This window comes from Leptonotus elevatus, chromosome 5 (assembly GCF_054856555.1).
Source record: "Leptonotus elevatus isolate MCC_2025b chromosome 5, RoL_Lele_1.0, whole genome shotgun sequence".
Lineage (NCBI taxonomy): Eukaryota > Metazoa > Chordata > Actinopteri > Syngnathiformes > Syngnathidae > Leptonotus > Leptonotus elevatus.
Window position 1 is genome coordinate 18,501,582 of NC_141243.1, and position 15,769 is coordinate 18,517,350.

Sequence of the window (15,769 nt, forward strand, 5' to 3'; positions counted from 1 at the left end):
AGTCATGCTGGAGTTAAGTTGATTGAGAATGTAACCTGTTGGGGCAACCTCAGAACTTCCTGTGTAGCTGTGGTTGCCAGAATGGCCCTGTTGCTTCCTGGGCTGAGCTGTAGGGTCATTGAGAGACCTGCAACCATCTGGACACCCAGTTCAGTAATGCTCACTTTTTCATCCGTGACTTTCACTGTCGTTTTTGCCAAGATTGTGTCAGAGAGTGGAGAAAACACCTGTCACAGAACAATATCACATACCGTTAATGCACAGTTTGTTTCATCAGGCTGTAAATGCCGTGTGGTGTCAGTTTATGTACTTGCCAATATGTCATATTCAAGGAATTTTATTTTGTTATACCAACACACATTTACACATGATAAGACACGAAATTCGATACCCGGGGTCCCAGATTAGCCCAGTAACTCCCAAAAAGTTAAATATTAATATAACAACAAAGATGATCAAATAAAGATACATTGTCGACATTTGTGTGAGCAAAGATGAATATTTGTATATGATTATCTTAGTAGATTCAAAGTCTATAATAGGGCCAAGGTTGTCCACTTCAAAAATACAGAATGAAGATTACAATAAGTAGCCTGTGTTTGGTCAGTCACTTCCAAAACCCTGAAGATTGGCAATATTTGGATTTTGAAAGGCAATGTAACCACACGTAAAAGAATGAATATTGACTAAAACCTCTGGGTTACCCCTTTTCTAACACAAATATTTGTTCATGTAAACATGACCGAAATGCCTTGATTGAACGAGGAATTGGTTTGTGTTTTCCGTACACTCTATTTACAAGGAATCTTGGTCTTTTTGGTACAGAAAGTCCGAACGTCTCGTGTGCACGCGCGCACTACCCACCGGAAATTCACAGGCAGAATTATATATTTTTTTAAAAGGTCACATTACCATGTAGGGAGTTACTCTGTCTATTCACGTATGAAAACGGGCACTGAAATTGTACTGGAATTTTGACCTTAACTCAAATATTAATGGCATGTAAACGTAATCAGTGAGATGCTTTTGAAAAGAGTGAGTCAATTGTGAATCCAGGACTGCATCGTCACCGTCCGTGTCTTCTAGGAATAAACAACTATTTGGCATTCATAATCCCTACTTTGTGATTGACTTTACATGGTCTTGTCTGCTCTCAGCGTCCCCTTTTAATTCTATTTGCATAAGCCACTTTTGACAGCTGTTTCAGGCCCGGCCGGGAATGCCGCTGTACTACTGAGCTTACTTTTGCGTTTCACCATTATGTCAAAATTGCATGGAATAGCAAAAACATATATTTGTATACCCTAAATGAACATTTTCTTTGAGCAATCTCTAAATAAAAATATGTCAGAATTTGTCTATTTAAAAGTTTGCTCAATAGGCCCATCAATGCTTCAATACATGTTTTTCCTTCAATGGGCTTATTTTTAAGTTACTTTATGTCACCTGGAAAATGCCATGTAGAGATCATAAGTGCCTTCCGTTTCAAAATGAAGGTCACACACACCTCAGTATCTAGGGCCCTACCCTTGTATGATAGTCCTGCCCACAAGTCGGTGAATACTATGTGAATCACGGAGGCAAGCAAGAACAATGTCAGTCGGTCAGTCAGAATGGCACGGTAGCGGCTTGGGGCAAATGCTTGGCCATTTTCGTGCTTTGCTACACTGTCCATCAGATTCAGCTGCTTGAGCCAGAGCTGGAGAGATCCATGAGAAAGGTGCAGTATGAAAAATCCCCCCCGAAAAAACATCCACTTTTTTCTTTACCTTAAACTAGTGAATGTCCAGAATTGTTGCCAAGGGTGATTTAACAAAGTTAAATACTATCTTGCTGCTTGATGTTACTTTAATTAGCCAACGCTTGAAGTACTGCTCAGGGAATCACTGGACCGCTGACATTTTAAAGGGACTGCAACATGAAAAATCTACTTTTTGGAGCTTTTAGCCATGTTAAAATACTAATTCCTCAACAAAAACATGACCAAAGTTATGTTTTCCTCCATTCGCCCTGTATGAGAAATTCTAGGTTATTCTGCTCTCCAAGCACCAGCCCCTCCCAACCTGAGAAAACGAGCTGTTGGCACGGTTTGACGTCATTGCGTGCGGCCCCACCCCCGCACCGCCTCTATGGACTAAACGCACGCCCACTTTCTCTGAGACCTCCCTCCATGGGATAATGACAAAAGTAGCCTTTATCAATAAACATTCTGAGCAAATGAATTCAAAGCAATCAATTATTCTTCACATTTGCAATGAAATGACAATTGTCTCAAAAACCATTGGCTGTGTAAAGTAAAACATCTGCGCTAACGAATTTAAATAAATAAATGGATGGTGTAGTGGATAGTGCGCTTGCCCCATTAGCAACAGGGCGTGGGTTCGAGACCGGCTGTGGTGCTTTTTTTTTTTTCCTCCTCCTCTCCTCTTGGAGTTAAGAAGCTTAATCCAGAAGTTTTTATCAATATCAGAAGGCGGCCATTTTGCCACTTGCTGTCAAATGAAATTAATCACAGTTGCTCAGGTAACAACCAATCACAGCTCAGCTTCAGAAAACAGATGAGCTTTGATTGGTCATCGCCTGAGCCATGAGCAACTGTGATGTCATCTTCAGTTGACAGCAAGTGGCAAAATGGCCGCCCCCTGAGATGGATAAAAACGTCTGGATTTTGCTGTGTAACTCACTCCACAAATGTAATATAAATCTGAATGTCATGTTTAGACTAGTAAGGTCACATATAACATATTGTCAAGAAATGTTTAAGGTTGACTTCCCTTTTAATAGACAGATACATAGACACTATTTTCCCTGCTCAGGGGTTCACATAGGCCTACTGTTTTGATGCTCATGCTTAGTTACCTGGATGGCAGTGGTCCCAATGTCTTGGCCTGATAGCACCCTCCCCGCCTGCAGCCGTGCAACACGAGGATCTTCCACCTTCATACAGTATCTAACAAGCCTTGTTACATCCACCAGCCAGTCAGAGCCCAGGAAATAGGCCTTAGAGTCTCGAGGGTCCGCCTTCTCGGCCACAAAGTGGGTTAGCACACGCACCAGGGCGTGCTGATACTGCAATGTGCAGCCCTTTCCCTTCTTTTCATCCACCTGACTGTTCCAGCCAGATCTGAGACATAGAAAACACACAGACTATTTGATAATTGGCTCATAGATTTGATCTGACTCTGTTTGGATGGATCTGAGGAAGTATTAAGGCAATGCAAGGAACATCATATCATATAACATGTAGAGGGCAAACAAGGTTGTCTTTTATTGACGCAAATGTGTAACCCACCTCTTGGAAGTTACTATAGGGACCCTCCAGCTTTTGATTTGGCTCAGCTCGGTGTCTGACACCTCGATCTGAAGGGGGAGTCGGGGCATCCACACATTCAGCTCAAGTTGAGCACTGAGGTAGCTGTAGGTAAAGTTTACCAGCATCTTGACTTTGCCTTTTGTTTCTTGGCCATTTACAAAAACATAGTCACACCTGTCCGAGACCTGCAGAGGAAGAGAAATAGGGATACTTTATCATTGTGATGTCTTGATTATATCAACGAGTTTATCCAGGTTTTTTTTTTTCTGAGCAAACTGCAGCCATAGTCAACTAGCTTGTCAGTGGGGGTTATGTCATTTAAGTAATGACAAACAGGATCAAACAAGCTCATAAATGTCAATATTTTAACAAATGGTGGATTCTCACCACACTAAATGTCCTTGTGGCACTTTCACACTGCATGTGATACCATTGTAATGTCAGTTAGCTGCAATAAACTACTCTGATGATCACTGCTCCAAAGCTTTGGGACGATGCGGCATTGCAATTTTATGTTAATCAAAGATATCGCGCTCAACATCAGTCCTTCACAGCAAAGTGCATTCATTACGCGATCATTTCAAAAGTGACCTTGGAGAGTTTAAGCAACTACTGAAAAAGATCACATGGACAATCTGAGACATGAATCAGGAGCTTTTCGTCGGTCCTCTCAACAGCCACCGCTCACAACAAACAGGATAATTATAACGCCACATTTAAATTCAGTCACCAGCCTCTGGAAATGCACACAGGAGTGGAAAAAAAATAATGTGACTTTGACTGATAGCCTAAGGAGGAATACAAATAGCAAATCTCGCTCTTATTTGCACGAATCCAGCACTTGGCTACACGGTGTGCTGCCACGTGCACATGCTATTTTTGAGAGGATCATCAGTGCATTTCAGAATCATCCTGCACCCCCCCGTGTCCACGGCTAAAGCTTTTAAATGACCACGTCACTATGTGTCATCCTGCTATGGCCTAACTTCCTGACAAATAATCTCATGCATGAATTCCATCCAAACAGTGCATTTACAGTGTGGCAGTGATGGAGAATTCCTAATGCAAGCATGGATCAATAGACACGAATGGAGTTGTTTTTAAGTGTTTCAAGCTGTATGGAGTCCTCATATTTTAATTAATTGTGAATGCAGTCATCCATTCATCCATATTCTGAGACACTCTTGTTCATTTCTTCTTTTTAACGAGAACATCATCCAAGAGCTTCACGCTTAAACTGAACTTGGAGCCTTGTTCAAATAACACTTCAAAACATCATTTAAAATGGAATATATTTTAATGTGGCAGCCGCCCACTCTTCTTGGTCACAATCTCATTCTGTCAACAATAATAGCGCCATGGGTTTTTGTGTCATAAATTGATATTTGTTTTTGAATGTTATCTTAGTTTCACGAGGCAGTGCGTCCAGACTGAAAGGCATGCTTTCACTGATAATTAGAACTGTAGTTTCTACTGAAAATATATTTTGAAGATTGAAAGAATCTTCTGTTATTCCATCAGGAAGCAAAGTTAAGCGATTGGTCAAATTCAGTTCAACCCTGATAAATTGAGTCACACCATAAAGGCCTGACAAGTCATACAAGACTTGTTCACTAATGATCTGACAAATAATGATGGACAAATTAAGCTTCATGAAGCACTTACAGTGATATTTTTTTACTCCTCTAGATGGCACTCTTGGTTTAAAGATGCAGTGGAAATGTAATCAATTTCCATTGCACTAGCCTTTGTCTTTAAACCAAGAGCACCATCAAATTGCAAGTGCTTCATGAAGCTTCATTTTCCCATCACTACTCACAAATCCATAAAACACTCCACATATACACTCCAAACAACTCGTGAGATGACCTGTTGATCTCCTGTCTATAATGCTAATGCCATAACCAAACCCTTCCCATTTAGCACCAACAGATTTGATACTTTCCAGTCACTGCGGACGAAAAAAAGATAGCCAGCTGTTAGAATTATCTGAAATATTGTTCACTGGAGCTGCTGTCTGGCCAGATATTAAACTGAAAGCAATACAAGGATTAGAACAATCCACGTAGGATGATTTAGTGCACAGACCTTCTCTTTACATTGATGCGTAATCCTGTTTGTATTACAACTAACGCTTTTAAACGCAGAATACTGTGCACCACTTGTATTGTTATTGTCATCAGTAATCCCATCATGAAAAAGTACTGAGGACAATTGTAAACACACCACCCTAAGACATTTTATGGACACAAAAGGCCTAGTTCTCTCAAATGGTGCATTTACACTTGTAAATCTGAGCCTTTCTCCTTTGTTGAGATAATCCATCCACTTTACATGTGCACATGTGATAAGACTGGAAGATGCACTACATGCACATTTCATCTGTAACAATGCTAAATATGTCACCAATTATGGAAACTGCACTAGGTCAAAAATATGCAGCAGATGCCCACAAGTCGTTTTTCTAACATCACGCCCGCTCTTTGCTGATTTTTATTTTTTTTTACTGTCTGGTCAGGTTTGCCCCACCCACTTAGCCTTTTTTTCTAGGCTAAGAATGTTCACCAGATGTGCATTTTAATGATGGCATTTTAAATGCACAGAGAGAAAGTGTTTCTAAGTCCCATTGATGTGCCATTCACCAACATCAACAACCATCATGGCCCCTTGTTGAAAGGATCTGTGAACAACATTTGAGAGAATTAGACCTTTTGTGTACATATAGAAAAAGACTGATCTTTTGAGTTCAGCCCATGAAACAAAATCAAGTGAGGGACAAGGGAGAAACATTTGCCTAAGCTCTTTAACACTTTTTATCATCAAAAACGTACTATACGTTTGCTTGAGGCTGGAGTCCATTGTCCTTCTTTAATGTAAGTTTTTACATTCTGTAACCCCACAGCCATAGAGGCCCTGACTTTCAATTTCATCAGTCAAAAAAGCCCATTTTTGGCAGTCAGCCATGCCCAGGTTCACGGGATAAAAAGGAAAAGTCACAGGATGAGAGAGCAGTGTGGCAGACTGCAAGGTAATTTGTGCTGAGCGATTTAGCTCAGCGGCTGTTCATTGAGGAAGAGATTGATGGGTGATACCGTTGAAGCCCGACTAACAGTTTGTTTTACAGAGTGGAAAAGAGATGGAGAGAGGAGGTGACTTTGGTAGAACATATTTGTCTACTGTTGTCATTGCTGTCACATACATGGCCCGCCATTCTCGTGAATAATATTTTCTTTTGTCACATAATGTCACCAGTTTTGCATCAGGGAAGAAAGTAAATTAATTTTGAACCCTGATTTTTATTTTTATTTTAAGTAGTGTGCTGATTGAACCATACCTTGAGAGCATCTTCATCAGTAGAACTGCATTCTGTATATCCAGTAACATCAGTGACTTGGCCATCTTCTTCCACAGCGACAGTTCTTACAGGCACCACCACTTTTTTTCCGGTCAGGATTGCAGTATTCAGCACCTCAGTGTCCTGCAATGGAAACAATACCACTACAATCAGTCTTTTGGAAGGCTGCCTGGTAAAAAAAAAAATAATAATAAAGCAAAGGATCATTATGTTGAGCATGCGCACTAATTTTATTGTGCATATGTTGTTGTTTTTTCCTTTGGGGGGGGGGGGGGCACCGCAGTGTGCGATATCACCTCATGCTTGTGTTTTGCTTTTTGTGGTTTTATTGCAATAATGGATGTATTACAATAAAACGGCCATCATGAATGACGTCATACAAGTCTTCAGAATTTGCGAGAGGACCTTAGTGTACCCCTTGATGATGGAGAAAAACTGTTCAAGCCAACATCAATGGATTAACATGAAATTAGCTTTTTCTTTTACACTTTTGTGTTTGTTTTTTGTGAGCCACTACTCTAAAAGGACAGGCCTTTAGGCCTTGTTTACAAGGAGTGTTAAGAGAGACATAAATGACACAGCAGTAAGACTCCATTTTCACTTTGTCAGCTTACTGTTTTGACAGATTTCACTTTTAGTATTAATGCTACATTAATAGCATGTCTGGAAGAAGCAACATGACAGGATTTCCAAATAAAATTAACTCATTCACTGCTATTGACGGCTATAGATGTCAAAAATTCATTTGAACTATTTCTATTAGTTTAAAAAAAAATCCACTTTTGTTAACAAGAGTATGAAAACCTAGAATTTTTTTAAATTATATATTCAGAACAGATGTAAAATTGTGAGTTAACTATTGAAGTCATGCGATTAATTATGATGACTAGTTTTTAATTAGTTTTTTTCTTTTTTAAATCTTTTTTTTTTTTTTAAGAAAAGATTATTAAAAAATTAGGGGCATCGGGTGATAATTTTTTTTAATTGTAATTAATCGCATGACTTTACTAGTTAACTCACGATTAATAACACATTTTATTTCTGTTCTAAATGTGCAATAAAAAAATTCTAGGTTTTCATATCTTTAACAAAAGTAGGAAAAAAATGTTAAACTAATAGAAATCGTTAAAATGAATTTTTGACGTCTATTGCCGTCAATGGCAGTTAATGAGTTAAAATGTGTCAAAATGCATAGTCTGGTTGGAATGGCCACTTTAACCTGAGTGCAAGGCAGCAATAATTTTGAAAATCAGATGAAGTGTTGCGGAGAAATTTTGTTATTTGTGTGGTGAAAAAAAGTTACCTTTTTGAGGAATATTTTTGTGTCATATTACTCTGACCTTCAAATTAGTCAATTAGAGTAAAATTATGTAACCTCATTAATTCTGATATTGCTGATATCCCCTTGATTCTTTCATTTCGTCTTCTCTGTTTGGCTGAAAATTTCATTTAAAAATATCCAACTTTTTTTTTTCTGACAAATTCCGGGACATCAATGGGTCAAAATTAGCATAATGTTTCAAATGCTAACACTTGATCTAAATACTCAAGCTAACTAGCGCAGAAGGAAGATTGTTGGTGATAAAAGAAGTGTGGGCAGTATGATAGGTTATGTACTGTACGTGCGGTCAATTGTTGTTGTTTTTTGTGAATTTAGTTGTTATGGGGGATTTTAGAGGCATGCTCATTCCATGTCTTTAGAAGATTGCACAACAATGGTGACCATTTGTCTTGTTGCAAGTGGTAGAGCATACAAATTAAATCAAATTGCTCTGGCGCCTTTCCTATACCACTCACAGCAACTAGGGAACATGCGATAAGAGCTGGACTGGCCATTTTGAATATAGATAGCAAACTGAAACATCATCAATAAACATCAACGGCAGAACTACATGTGAGACAAAACTGGCTGGCTTGGGCCGGTGGGCCGACGTCAAAATGCCAGGGCCGATTTTTTTTGTGCGCCAGTCCAACCCTGCATACGATTTTTGTTAAACAGAAACCTCAGATATGGTTAATTTCATAGCTTTTCACAAATCAATATAATTGGTCACACCCCAAGTAGGTCTGCCTTCTTTTTTTTTTTTATTATTATTATTGATCGATCTTGAGTGTTGACAATGCAATGTTATTGGCTCAACTAACATGCTATTTTATTTTTTCATTTGTTTCCTGAAACTTGGCAAACATATTCTTCAGCACATTCAATCATAGAGGGAATAGCAATTTGTGGGAGGTAATAGTTATTGTTAATATCTCAGTAAATATATGCATGACGCAAATGCTTGTGTGCAGTCATGAATAATCAAATTGAAGCAGATGGATGTGTGTCTTTCCTGTGTAAAATCACGTTGTCCAAATGAAGTTGAAATAATTGTGTGCTGTGTGTGTGTGTGTGTGTGTGTGTGTGTGTGTGTGTGTGTGTGTGTGTGTGTGTGTGTGTGTGTGTGTGTGTGTGTAAGTGCGCACATGTGCATGACAGTTTGAGAGTAGTGGAGCGTAGCCGGGTCGGCTTCTATGAATGATCAGTGAAATTCACCCAGAGGACAGAATAAAGCAGATGGATGCTTGTCTCTGAACTGTAAAACTGGTCTAAATGAGGCAGAAGTAACGTGTCTTTATTTTTTCTGTGACTGGCATTACAATAGTTCAAAAGCAGATGTACAGCCCCTAACTGAAGCAAATCACGTTTGGTCCACCGCCTGAGGTCAACTTGTAATCCTTAATAGATATGGACTATGTCAAATTCACGAATAGGGATAATGTGTCTTCATAACTTCAGGCTCTTCAGTATTATGACAAATGAAGCAGACAGCAATGTGAATATGACCCAATATGGCCACTAGTTCAAATGGACAAATCAGGTTCAATGCTATTGTATTCAAAGCCATGTAATTTATTGGAAAGTTATGATTTTATATACAGTGGTACCTTGGAGTTTGAACATAATTCGTTCCTGCGAAGTGTTCAAAGTCCGAAGTGTTCAACCTTCGGGGAAAAAAAATTCCCATAGGAAATAATGTAAATGCAATTAATTTGTTCCCAAGCTCCAAAAACAGAGAATTCCTATTTTAATTTCTATTAGTTTTTTACATTTACAGTATAGTACAGTATTTAAACAATAAAAATACCTTAGCTTACCTGTTGTGGTGTGATGGCATCAGTGGATGATAAATGCTATGTTAATGCTAGCATTAGTTCAGTGCCGAGTTTGTATATTTTACATTGGGCATATTGTTAAACAACGCACGCAGGGACCGCTTAGTAGTCTAACGTCAGGCACGTTGTTGAACAGCTAAGGGGGGTCCTCGTGCCAGTATTTATATAAGTAGTCACGGTAGTTACAACTGTGCGATAATCTCCTTCCTAATTCCGCTGTGGTTTGTAGCACTATGTTTTTCTTTGCTGCCGCTGACACTGTTGTCTTTCTTTGAGCCCATGGCAAAGAAAATTGTTGTGGAAAAATCCAAATGCACTCGCAAATGTATGGAGCACCTCCGAGAGTATTCACGATCTGACTGTAAGTGCATAGTCTCAACTACCGCAAAGTGAGCATTCGGCATTGCTCGGCTTCCCGTTTTCAAGGTACTTTCGGTTTAGCTTGCTTTGCTTGGGTGTTCAAACTCCGAGGCACTTTTTACTCCGATTTTTGGGTTGGAGTCCGAATTGTACGAGTTCCGAGATGTTCAAACTCTGAGGTGCCACTGTATTAGTTTTAAGGTAGCATGATCAAGGCTGAGCACTAAAATAGAAGCAAATGAAACACGGAAGTAAGGAGCGGATGACCACATTACTGCATGTTTGAATGCAGAAGAAAGACATCAGCTAGCTGTCAGTCAACAACACAAGGTCATTCTTTGCTTAAAATAGAACCCATTTGCTGAACAGTCCAAAGCGTAGTCAGCCAGACAGGAATGGATCAGAGCAAAGTGCATTATATATTTTCATGTGCTGCTGATGCTCAAAGGATGCAATCCAGCGCTTTGGAATTATTGGAAAGCTGTGGCTACTTAAGTAGCTTACCGCCACCGCAGTGTGAATGTGTGAGTGCATGAATAATGTATCCATTCCATTGTAAAGCACCTTTGAGTGTCTAAAAAAGCGCTATATAAATCTGATGCATTATTATTGTTATTATCATTATTAAACGTTATCGCCAGTAATATCAACACTGGTTCATAATGTGACATGCAAGCTGATGCCAACTCACCGTTATAAGAGGGGCCAGGCCGACAAAGTCTCTCTGAGTGGTGTAGATGGTCATTGCTCCTTCAGTCTTGGCTGTATTTTTGGATGGGAGCTCCAACTTCCATATGATCACCTGACTGTTGACAGGGCTGTTCAGATCATCAACTTCAAAGTCCATCTGAAGCACTTCCAGCAGACTGCCTTCAAGTCTGAGAGCGGAAGCACAGATCTTGTTAGGCTGGCATATAGTTTGAATGTAACCCAGGAGAGCACAGACCGCCACCCAAAAAAAATAAAAAAAATAATCCTGTTTGTGTTTGCCCATCTGCTCGTTACTTAGCAAGCTGTTTGCGGTTAATGGAGGATGACAAACAAACGTAAGATTTCATTGTGATTTTTGTCTCTATCCACATCTTTATCCAAGTCCTTACCGAAATGTAATGCATCTTTCCTACCTTTGATTGTTTTACTAATTCTATGTGAAAAGTCATTTCCGCAGGTCTTTGTTAAGAGATATTCATTTTGTTTCATTGGCTGCTACTCTGTAGTAACAGAAAAGTGCCCACATTGATATTGTTTAACCACTGACGCGCATTCCTATTTAGATAAGCACGGTTGTGTAACACTAAGGATTTTTGCAAGAATATATTCTGCACTTTTAACCTTTGGCTTTTTGTTCTGTTTGGAACTGGATTTGTGTTTGAGTCACCAGTGCAGGCGGATCGGTGCAGCGTCTGCAGTGATGCGGAATCTGTAACGGTCCTTTGTGGTAAAGAAGGAGCTGAGCCGAAAGACAAAGCTCTTGATCTACGTTCCTACCCTCACGAGCTGTGGGCTTGTCGAAAGAACAAGATCTCGGATACAAGCGGCCAAAATGAGTTTTCTCCGCAGGGTATCCGGGCTCCCCCTTAGAGATAGGGTGAGAAGCTCGGTTATCCGGGAGGGACTCAGTTGAGGTGGCTCGGGCATCTGGTTCGAATGCCTTCTGGACGCCTCCCTGGAGAGGTGTTCCGGGCATGTCCCACCGGCGGGAGGCCCAGGGGACGACCCAGGACACGCTGGAGAGACTATGTCTCTCGGCTGGCCTGGGAACGCCTTGGGATCCCGTGGGAGGAGCTGGGGAGATAGAAGTCTGGGCTTCCCTGCTAAAGCTACTGCCCTCGTGACCCGACCTTGGATAAGCGGTAGATGATGGACGGATGGATGAGTCACCAGTCAAATGTACTGTATTTATATGCATATTTTATTCATTGGCATTTAATGTTTATAATAAATCACTGCTTGCTCTGTTCTTCATGAAGAATTCAATTAATGTGTGAACACTTGATGATGTAGGCTACTGTATTTGATCAACTCCAGGTCCTGAGGAGGAACCACACTTCAGGCCATGACAAATGTGCCATTCAACTAGTTGTAAGTCGATGTTTCATCATAAGAGTTATGAAGATATTTTATCAAGATTTAGAAGTTCCTTAGTGTTGCTTTAAGCTTAAAAAAATAAAAGCACACAAAAAACTGGGAAACTTGCAATATCAATTACATTGCAGTCAATTAGGGGCTTTTCCACCGCTGGAACTTTTGGAGAACTTTTCAATTTACCTTGGTAAAATTCAGTTTGCGCGTTTTTTCTCCCACAACAATTTCCGGGGTAATTCAATTCCCCAGGGGGCAGCAGCTGGGTCTTGCTGAGCCAGGCTGGAACTTTAAGCTGCACTTATGGAGGACCAAAACTGCCATAAATAAAAATAAATGACTAAATAAATAAATGACTAAAAGGGAAAATAAAAACGGATATAATAATAATTGAAAAATTAAATTAAATAAATATAAATGGAAATACAAATAACAAAAAATACATATATGCATAAATAAATAAAAGTAAAAAATAAATACAACAATAAAAAACGAGATTCAAAAAATAAATACAAAAATAAATATATAAATAGAATAAAATATCAATCAATAAAATAAAAATGCTCTGCTCTCACATTTATTTCATGCTGCAGACAGTCTGCCAGGACGAAATGTTATTCAAATGAGGGGGTGGTCTTGGTTTGGACCCCGCCGTTGCAACCTTTCATTGGTTGAGTGAGCGGCTCAGTGAACATAGAAGTCTCGCTGGCTTGCATTAGAGAGCTCCAGCAATGGCCGACTATCTTGTCCACTGTCACCTCGACAACTCAAGTCGCGGTATATAGATATATATATATCGCGTTATTTTTATTTCCATTAATTTTTTCACTTTTAGTCATTTGTTTATTTTTTTTAGTAATTAATTTGGCAGTTTTGATCCTCCATATGCACTGACCAAGGCTGATTGGTCAATGTTGGGGGTGCGTTGTTTTTACATCAGCTGGGCTCATCAAGCTCATACGTCATCAAACTCATTTGAATTAATTACCGAGAACTCTTAGACGCTGTGGAAAAATTATATACAAATGATAAATTCCCTGCGAAACTTTTACAACCAAGAACTCCCTTTACCCAGAACTCAAATATCCTGGGCTTGTTGGTAGAAAATCAGCTAATAAATGTAATATATATAGTGAGTGAGCTGGACTGTGATCAATGTATACAGTAAAGTGCTAAAATATTTAGGCCTATGCATTCAGAATGCATCACAGTTGTGAATTTAAACATTATAAGCAGAAAGAGGGGGGTTAAAAACCTAGGCAACATTTGAATTCTTATAATGTTTCAGGAAATTATTGAGTATGTCCAAAGGTAAAGACTTAATGCTACGTCTACATTAGACCAAATGATGCTATTCTGCGGGTCCTTTGAAAAATATATAGGCTACCACCTGCATAAAAGGCAGTGAGCTTGTAGTATCTGGCACTGTGAAATAAGTATGGAATAATAACTGGTTGGAGTACAGCAGCAAAGCATTATGCCTTTATGACCTTTTTATAATGGCTTCTCAAGGATGTCAGCCTGAATGGTGACTTGGCTATAGATTCAATTTTCTCATGCAGCAAAGTTCCTATTGTGTAATTAATTTCTGGTTAAACAATGAACACGAAAAATTTACTTAGAATTGTTGATGAAAACACAAGCATGCGCGTAATGTGGTCGATGGTGGGTTGAGGAAAAATATATAACTGCAATTAGTATTGAGAAGTTTTTTTGATGGGTTAAGAAGGACCCTTGAAAAAAACTATTTTTAACCATTTTATTAATTTAAAAATCTAACCCACCGCACTGTTTATTTCATCAAATAAACTCGATGGGCTAACCATCGGCCTACTTAAGCGTAACAATATGGAAAAACACCAGTGATCATTTGTTAATCCTCCATTAGTTCCAAACGCAACAACAACTGCAAAGCTTTGTATTCCCTCTCTTCTCACTCTGCGATTCATTGTGTCTGGCTCTAGTAAAGGAAAAACAGGGTCTTACTATAATTGAATAATCTCAACATATTGCACCAAGACCTGGTATTAAAAGATAATGTCATTCTAATGAAGTATCACAACAAGAAAAGCTATTGACTTGACATAAGCATGCATCTATCCCCTTAAGTATGAATTAACACAGATGTGTGTCAAATGGGATGAGGTTGCTCTATTCACATTCTTTGAAGCTTGTAGCGCAAAGCAGCCACAGCATCTTGTTTATGGTCTGTGAGTAGCTGTCCTTAACAATAAGCTCAAACTACTGAGATGCGGGATAAATCAGCTTTAAATGCAAGGACACTGCAAATGCATTTAGAGACACAAAGTCGAGGGAATTCCATCTGTGGTGTGATGGACTCTGCAGGGGATCTGTTGGTTTCATGACGGGATTAGTCAACATGAAATATATGTTAACCCATAAAGAAGTTGTGGTAAACAATGTTTTTATCCATGCCGAATGGAGAAAACAACGTAATGAGGTCAAATGTAAAACCATGATGTATCCTTTTGTAGTATGACCTGAAAAAAAATCAGATTCACAAACATGCATGAAAAAGATTTACTGCTATAGTTATGCCTTTTCATATTCCTTTCAAGGTGTAAAGTATTCAAATTTATTTTTCTTTCGGCTTTCTGCGCAACTTGTCTTTTCCCCGAGTGCCAACCTTCATGCACAGATTAGACATTCGCTTTGCAAGTATTTCTCAGAGGCAGAATTAATCTTGCAGTTTCCGTTGAACCTCAGCAGAGCTCTTTTGGGGGTATACTGGTAAGCTTGAATGAGCCTGCATGAATAAAAAATGTGAATATTCTAAATAAAGGGAAACTACAATATGCTCAATGTGATTCATATTTAAGAGCATTTAGTGGGCAACAATTAGCACACCTTGTTCCTGATTTTTACCAAGACTGTCTCAAGGTGAGGCTACATTTAGTTTACCGCTAGTTTATTTGGGCATAGTACTGTACATTCCAGATAATAAATTTGCATGCATTTGGGACAAAAGAAAAACTGAACATTTGAGTGAACTTTTTGTTTAGGTAGCTAGAGCTGCACTCAACTGAATCTGCTAAACTGTTGCAGAAACATTTATATTCCCCTGTGTGCTTAAATCAGAAAATGTGCAATGCTGGGAGGCGGTGGTTGGCTGTATGCGTGTCAGAACTATATTACGACGACAATATTATATTATATTGATTGGAAAAAGGAGTTGAAGGTGAAGCATTGATTACAAACACGTCCCAAAAAAATTTCACTCATGTGCTCAGTATTCTGAAAACACTTGCTTGCTTGTAGATGAACCGCACAAGTATCACTGGTGAGGATCAGTATCGAGTAGAATCAGTAACTTCTGGCTCATTCATATTCAAAGTGTGAAATATTGTCTCATGAAAACTCCACGATCCAGAAATTAGGGCCACACTTAGACTTCACCGAATCGTGCCTCCTTGGGGATTGCGCACAAATTTCCAAGTTACGCGTGTTGGGTGTGTCAGAAGCCTAGACGGGAGAATTGC

At 39.2% G+C, this 15,769-nt stretch overlaps 1 protein-coding gene across 1 annotated transcript in view; it reads right to left on the bottom strand.

Moving 5' to 3' along the window:
• The window catches only part of LOC147174014 (transmembrane protein 132D), a 34,860-nt gene that overhangs the window by 2,470 nt on the left and 16,621 nt on the right, over positions 1 to 15,769 (bottom strand). Inside the window, exons 4-8 of the mRNA XM_086075202.1 lie at positions 10,879 to 11,065; positions 6,648 to 6,791; positions 3,293 to 3,498; positions 2,860 to 3,124; positions 36 to 227 (exon numbers count right to left, since the gene is read on the bottom strand). Coding sequence (XP_085931328.1) covers positions 36 to 227; positions 2,860 to 3,124; positions 3,293 to 3,498; positions 6,648 to 6,791; positions 10,879 to 11,065 — 994 coding nt within the window. The remainder of the gene's footprint in view (positions 1 to 35; positions 228 to 2,859; positions 3,125 to 3,292; positions 3,499 to 6,647; positions 6,792 to 10,878; positions 11,066 to 15,769) is intronic.